At 50.4% G+C, this 7,914-nt stretch overlaps 1 protein-coding gene across 1 annotated transcript in view; it reads right to left on the bottom strand.

Annotated features, from left to right (window-relative positions):
• The window catches only part of GPI (glucose-6-phosphate isomerase), a gene marked incomplete at its 5' end in the record, with an annotated part of 30,958 nt that continues 27,004 nt past the window's right edge, over window positions 3,961-7,914 (bottom strand). The window contains 5 exon segments of the mRNA NM_214330.1: window positions 3,961-4,362; window positions 4,469-4,535; window positions 4,613-4,688; window positions 4,908-5,036; window positions 7,730-7,806. Of these exon segments, the coding sequence (NP_999495.1) occupies window positions 4,227-4,362; window positions 4,469-4,535; window positions 4,613-4,688; window positions 4,908-5,036; window positions 7,730-7,806 (485 nt within the window). The 3' untranslated portion in view covers window positions 3,961-4,226.

Raw genomic sequence — 7,914 nt, 5'->3', positions numbered from 1 at the left:
GATCCCAGCAGAGACTGCAACCTACAACACAGTTTATGGCAATGCAGGATCCTTAACCCACTGAGTGAGGTCAGGGATCAAACCTATATTCTCATGGATATTAGCCGGATTCGTAACCCGTTGAGTCACAATGGGAACTCCCTATTTTTTAAAATTTTTATTTATGTCCCCACCCAGCACATGCAGAAGTTCCTGGGTCAGGGATCGAACCTACGACACAGCAGCAACCCAAGTCACTGCAGTGACCACTGAGCCACAAGAAGCTCTAAACCAATTTTTTTGTTTGTTTTTGTTTTCTGGGCTGCACTCCAGGCATACGGGAGTTCCCAGGCTAGGGGTTGAATGGAAGCTACAGCTGCTGGCCTATGCCAGAGCCCAGTCAGATCTGAGCCGTGTCTGCTACCTACACCACAGCTCACAGCAACCCCAGATCCTTAGCCCACTGAGCAAGGTCAGGGATCGAACCCATATCCTCATTAACTGCTGAGCCATGAGGGAACTCCTGAAGAACTATTTGTGATGGTTAACTTTATGTGTCAACTTAACTGGGCTAAGGGATGCCCAGAGGGCTGGTAAAACATGTTTTTTTTTTGTTTTTGTTTTGTTTTGTTTTTGTCTTTTTGTTGTTGTTGTTGTTGTTGTTGCTATTTCTTGGGCCGCTCCCACGGCATATGGAGGTTCCCAGGCTAGGGGTCGAATCGGAGCTATAGCCGCCGGCCTACGTCAGAGCCACAGCCACTCGGGATCCGAGCCACGTCTGCAACCTACACCACAGCTCACGGCAACGCCGGATCGTTAACCCACTGAGCAAGGGCAGGGACCGAACCCGCAACCTCATGGTTCCTAGTCGGATTCGTTAACCACTGCGCCACGATGGGAACTCCTGTTTTTTAATTTTATGGCTGCAACCATGATATATGGAAGTTCCCAGGTCAGGGATTGACTCTGAGCCACAGCTTTGACCTGTGCCACCAATGCAGTCATGCCAGATCCTGTAACCCACTGCAGGGGATGGAACCTGCATCTCCACAGTGACCCAAGGTGCTGCAGTCAGATTCTTAACCCTCTGTGCCACAGTGGGAACTCCTGGTAAAATATTTTTTCTGGCATTGCCTGTGATGGTGTTTCCAGATGAGAATAGCATTTGAATCAGTAGACTGAGTAAAAATCTGCCCTCAGCAATGTGGGCAGGTATGGTCCAATCTGTTGAAGGCCAGAAGAGGACAAGGTGGAGAAAGGGCAAATTCTCTTCTGCTGGGACATGGATCTTCTCCTGTCTTAGGACACTGGAGCTCTTGGAGCTCAGGCCTTCAGAATGTGGGACTGACACCAGTGGCCTCCTAGTTTTCAGGTCTTCAGACTCAAACTGGCTTACACCCCTGGCTTCCCTGGGTCTCCAGTTTGTAGACAGCAGGGGATTGTGGGAAACATTGTGGGATTTCTCAGCTTCCTTAATCTCATGAGCTAGTTCTCAATAATAAATCTCCTGATGTGTCCATATAGAGACATACAAACACATCCTATTGTCTCTGCTCCTCTGGAGAAGTCTAATACACCATTCAAGACTTAACAGAGAGTTCCTGTTGTGGCACAGCGGAAACGAATCTGACTAGCATCCATGAGGATGCAGGTTTGACCCCTGGCCTTGCAGATGTGGCTCGGATCCTGTGTTGCTGTGGCTGTGGTGTAGGCCAGCAGCTGGGAACCCCTACCCTGAGAACTTCCATATGCCTTGGGTGTGGCCCTAAAAAGCAAAAAAAAAAAAAAAAAAAAAAAGACAACAACCAGCAGCTGTAGGATAAGTGGAAGCTGCAAGTGACAACAGCAGTGGTGCTGAGAGGAACAAGACAGGGACCAGGGACATGTGGCCAGTTGGCATGTGCTAATTCCTCCTGCCTAAGTGAAGATATGAGACTTGGAAGCTGGCCTAGAGGAACTCTGGTCCTGTTGCTACGAGATCTTTTGTGTGAAGCCAAGTTAGCCTGAGAGGGTTCACCATCTAGAATTTTCCTCTCTACAGACTTTTTTTTTGGCCTCACCCAGGGCATGCAGAAGTCCCCAGGCCAGGGATTGAACCTGTGCCACAGCAGTGACAATGCCAAGTCCTTAACCAATAGGCCACAGGAGAACTCCACTAGAGACTTTTTTGTGTGCTTGCTCCCTTGTAATAGAGAAGGTGCTTCTGATGAGAAAAGGCCTTCACTTTTCATCAGCTATGTGAAGAAAGGGGGTGGGTCAACAGGGGCTTCAACAGGTTTGACTGTTAGAGCATCTTTCCATCACTGCTACAAAAGTGGGGAGAAGTGGGCATTCACTTTTGGAATTAAAACAAAAAACAAAGCACTTCACCAGCAGGAAGATAAGACGTGCCGACAATTTCTGAGTATTATCTATTTTAAGGGGCCATTTGCACCTGTATGGTCACTTTCTACAATTAGAGTATGCCTTTGAGCATTCATGTGTGCAGTTTGCCTTCTCTTTACAGGAGCAGAAAATACACACAGGTCCTGGCTTCCCTGTCTTAAGGAAAGCATGTGACCAAGCCAGAGGACAACTCCATGTAGACAGCCCAGGAGATGGGGCCAAAACTGAGGACAGCATTGAGAGGAGCAGGGCCTTGTGAAAGGGGCAGCAGGTTCCTGGCCCAGATCATTCTGTCATAGAATAGGACATAGGTCTAGAAAGCTCAGCTACCACCATGTGCATCAATTCTGCACATCAACTCCTTTTTTTTTTTTTTTTTTTTGGTCTTTTTAGGGCCGCACCCATGGCACATGGAGGTTCCCAGGCTAGGGGTCCAATCGGAGCTGTAGCCACCAGCCTACACCACAGCCACAACAACGCCTGATCCGAGCCACGTTTGCGACCTACACCACAGCTCACGGCAATGCCAGATCCCTGACCCACTGAGTGAGGCCAGGTATAGAACCCGCAACCCCATGGTTCCTAGTTGGATTCGTTTCTGCTGTGCCATGATGGGAACTCCAGAAATAAATATCTTCAATGGAACTACTTTAAGTAGAAGATACAAAGGTAGTTTGTTCAAAAATCCTGTTTTTCGGTATCTACCTTATAAAAGAATTACCCAAGCCTTTGGCCAGGAGTTAGTAATCACCCTTGATCTGGGTTAGGAATTCACCCAAAGACAAAACCTCAACCTGCCTTTTATTTTTTTCTTTTCTTTTTTTTTTTGCTTTTCAGGGGCACACTCGTGGAATATGGAAGTGCCCAGGCTAGGGGTCAAATCACAGCCACAGCTACATCGGATCTGAGCCTCATCTGTGACCTACACAACAGCTCATGGCAACACCGGATCCTTAACACACTGGGATTGAACCTGCCTCCCCACAGATCCTAGTCAGGTTTGTTAACCACTGAGCCATGACGGGAACTCCAGCATGCCTTTTAAAAACCATCCAGCAGGGGAGTTCCCGTCGTGGCGCAGTGGTTAACGAATCCAACTAGGAACCATGAGGTTGCGGGTTCGATCCCTGCCCTTGCTCAGTGGGTTAATGATCCGGCGTTGCCGTGAGCTGCGGTGTAGGTCGCAGACTCGGCTTGGATCCCGTGTTACTGTGGCTCTGGCGTAGGCCGGTGGCTACAGCTCCGATTCGACCCTAGCCTGGGAACCTCCATATGCCGTGGGAGCGGCCCAGGAAATAGCAAAAAGACAAAAAATAAATAAATAAATAAAAACCATCCAGCAAACAAAAATGTACAACCCTCCAAAGTCCCAGGGTGAGAAGTGTGGATGGAGAAAAGATCTTGCAGAGGCCACGGTGCCCTCCCGATTTGACCGTGCCCTGCCCCACCTCTCTCTTTGAAAGGGACCATCCTCCATTCTGGATCTGCTCACCAATTACAGTCAAGCCTCAATCAAGGCAACCACTGCTCCTACTGAGCACTCTGACTCCTGCAGAGAACCCCACCTCAGGACAAAGAAGCAGCTAAGCCTACATCCTCCTTTATGGCATCTTTATTTTTCTACCTGGTATATGAACAGTGAACATGGGTCAGAAAATTCAGCTGCACCGAAACACTTCAGCCAACTTTAAAACAGAGGGGGCATGAACATGGAGAGGGCAGGGGTGGCAATTCCAGACCAGCTTCCCCCAAAGGTCTTATGGTCCAAACCCAAAACCAGAGGGCAGGACCATGCAGTGCAGACTCTGGGCAGAAGGGACAAGAAGGACCAGTCACAGTGGGGACTGCAGTGGGGCACCAGTTTATTGGCTTCTGGCCTCACGCTCCTGCTTGATGAAGTTGATCAGCCCATTGGTGGAAGAATCATGAGAAGTCACTGGGCTGCTGCCATCAAGCTCCGGTTCAATTTTCTTAGCCAGCTGCTTTCCCAGCTCCACTCTGCCAGGGAGAGGGGAATGGTATGAGCAAGCTTCCGGCACTGCTCGTCAAATCTACCCGCCAACGTGCAGGCCTTTCCCACCCTCCCCTTGAGTCAGCAACTCACCCCCACTGGTCAAAGCTGTTGATGTCCCAGATGACGCCCTGGACGAAGATCTTGTGCTCGTACATGGCTGCAGAGGGGCACAGGTTGGGGCTCTAGCAGTCCAGTCTGACCTCCCCCAAGCCAGGACCTTCCCCGCTCACTCACCAATCAAGGCTCCAAGGATGAACGGCGTGAGCTTGGTGAACACAATAGAGTTGGTGGGGCGATTTCCTTCAAAGACCTTCAGAAAACACCCAGGAATGTCCCCCAGTTAGTCATGATCTCCAAATCCTCGGAAGGGAAGCACACCCTGCCCCAGAGGCTGGGGCAGGCAGGTCTGTGAGGACAGTCCCGCTTACCGTGTGGGACAAGCCACCCCCAGCCCCTGGCCTGGCGACATGACGTTATCCATCCAATGCCAGCGTGCGCCCCCAAAGCCCACTTGAAGAGAAGTGCTGACCTTGTGGGGCAGCAGTTTCTCAAAGTCCTCTGGACTCTTCCCAGCGGCCTGCAGCTCCTTCCGGGCCTCTTCCGTCGACTTCCCCTTCATTAGGGCCTCAGTCTGGGCCAAGAAGTTCGCCAGGAGGATCTAACAAGAGAGACATCAAGTACCATCTTTTTAAATTTTTAAAATGATTTTTTTTTTCTTTTTAGGGCCGCCTCTGCAGCATATGGAAGTTCCCAGGCTAGGAGTCGAATTAGAGCTGCAGCTGCCGGCCTACACCACAGCCACAGCCACGCCAGATTCCAACTGCAAGTGTGACTACACCACAGCTCACAGCAACACTGGATCCTTAACCTACTGAGTGAGGCCAGGAATTGAACCCGCATCCTCATGGATGCTAGTCAGGTTCTTAACCCACTGAGCCACAATGGGAACTCCTCTAGTACGATTATTTTATTTATTTATTTTTTATTATTATTTTTTGTGTGTTGTAGGGCCATACCTGCGGCATATGGAGGTTCCCAGGCTAGGGGTCCAATCGGAGCTGCAGTTACCAGCCTACTACACCACAGCCACAGCAACGCAGGACCTGAGCCGTATCTGCGATCTACACCACAGCTCACGGCAATGCCGGTTCCTTAACCCACTGAGCGAGGCCAGGGATCGAACCCGCAACCTCATGGTCCCTAATCGGATTTGTTTCCACTGTGCCACAACGGGAACTCCTGAATATATTTAAAAAAATTTTTTTGGCCATGCCCATGATATGAGGAAGTTCCTGGGTCAGGGACTGAACCTGCACCATGGCTGCAAACTGCACCACACCATTGACAATGCTGGGTTCTTAACCCATTGTACCATGAGGGAATGTCTCCAGTACCCTTCAGAAGTACTATCTGAGCTTCAGGCAGAGGGACAAGATCATCTGGCACTATCTAGTCAGGGTTAGTCTCAGTCTGGGTCAGGCTGCTCACCCCTACTCTAGAGCTTATTTGGAGCGAGGGGTGGAATGGCAGCACATCTGATGACACCGGAGAGCAGGTAACAACCAGAACTACCCTTTAATGGAGTTCCTGTCGTGGCGCAGCAGAAATGAATCTGACTAGGAACCACGAGGTTGCGGGTTTGACCCTGGCCTCCCTCAGTGGGGTAGGGATCTGGCGTTGCTGTGAGCTGTGGTGTAGGTTGCACTCGTGGCTCGGATCAGGCCTGGCTGTGGTGGCATTGTAGGCCAGCAGCTGTAGCTCCAGTTGGACCAGCCTAGGAACCTCCATATGCTGTGGGTGTGGCCCTAAAAAGGCAAAAAAAAAAAAAAAAGAACTACCCTTTAATGACTATGTACTGCTTGCCAAGGGCCCTGTTAAGAAATTTACCAAGAGCTACCTTTCAGATCCTGAGGGGGAGAGGGCATCATCTCTCTTCTAGCTGAGCCTCAGTTTCCTCAGGTCGACAGCACCAAAACCTCTGTCCTTCTGGACAGAAGAATCAGAATTCAAACCTGGGACTCTGAGTCCAAAGCCTGTGCCCACAGTAACCCATGCTACTCTGCACACCCGAGATAAGGCATGATCAGTCCTTTTTGAGGACTTTGTCAGGTCAGGAGTTGGGCGGGTTCCCCTTTGCTGCTGTGGTAGGCAAGATCTTGGCTCCAAGAGCTTCACCTCACCCCCCACCCCCCTGCTGTTAATGCTTGTGTATATTCCATGGCATGGCCAGGCAGGTTGGATTGTGCAGAAGGTGCTAAGGTTACAGACCTTAAGATAGGAGTTATCCAGGCGGCCCATTGTAATCATATGGCCCTTAAAAGTAACAGAAGATAGGGAGTTCCCATCATGGTGCAGTGGAAACGAATCTGACTAGAACCATGAGATTGCGGGTTCAATCCCTGGCCTCGCTCAGTGGGTTAAGGATATGGTGTTGCTGTGAGCTGTGGTGTTGCGGCTTGGATCTGGCATTGCTGTAGCTGTGACGTAGGCTGGCAGCTGTAGCTCCAATTGGACCCATAGCCTGGGAACCTCCATGTGCCGCGGGTGTGGTCCTAAAAAGGAAAAAAAAAAAAAAAAAAGTAACACAAGCAGAAGGCAAGTGAGTCAGCCAGAGAGATGCAACAGAAGAAGAGGCAGAGGAGAGGCAACCTGCCCTCATTGGTTCTGAGATTAACAGCCAAGGGGACCTCTAGAAGGTGAGAATGACCCCCAGCTGCCAGCAAAGAAACCAGACGTTGGTCCTGCAACCATATGGAACTGTATCCTGCCGACAATCTCGATGAACAAGGAAAAAGATTCCCTGCCCCCGTCCAGAGTCTCCAGAAAGGACATGTCCTGGCGGTACCTCGACTTGAGCCTGTAAGAACCTGAGCAGAGACCCAGCAGAGCCTGCCGGACTTCAGACCCACAAAAACCGAGATAATAAATGGGTGTGGTTTTTAAGCCACCAAGCTTGCGGTGGCAGGGACAGAAAATTAGTATAACTGCTGATTAACATATGAATATTAAGAAGTCTGGGTGGAGTTCCCGTTGTGGCTCAGTGGTTAACGAATCTGACTAGGAACCATAAGGTTGCGGGTTTGGATCCCCGGCCTTGCTCAGTGGATTAAGGATCTGGTGTTGCTGTGAGCTGTGGTGTAGGTGGCAGACGTGGCTCGGATCTCGCGTTGCTGTGGCTGTGGTGTAGGCCAGTGGCTACTGCTCCAGTTGGACCCCTAGCCTGGGAACCTCCATATGCTGCGGGAGCGGCCCAGGAAATAGCAAAAAAAAAGACAAAAAAAAAAAAAAAAAAGGTCTGGGTGTGATGTGACCCTAAGCCAACATGAAGACAGTCCAAATGAGGGCTCTTACCTTGTGATGCAAACCCTTCCGTATCGGGTGCTGTGTCTGGACCGGGATAAGGAAGTCACAGGGTATCATCTTGGTACCTGTGAAGGGCACCATGGTCACTCAGGCATCTACCTCCACCCACAGGAGCCACCCCTCTGGCCTACGGGAGAACGCTGACCTCACGGAGGAGTCTCTGCTGCCCAGCG

This window comes from Sus scrofa, chromosome 6 (genome assembly GCF_000003025.6).
Source record: "Sus scrofa isolate TJ Tabasco breed Duroc chromosome 6, Sscrofa11.1, whole genome shotgun sequence".
Taxonomy (NCBI): domain Eukaryota; kingdom Metazoa; phylum Chordata; class Mammalia; order Artiodactyla; family Suidae; genus Sus; species Sus scrofa.
This window is presented reverse-complemented; position numbering and strand designations above follow the sequence as displayed.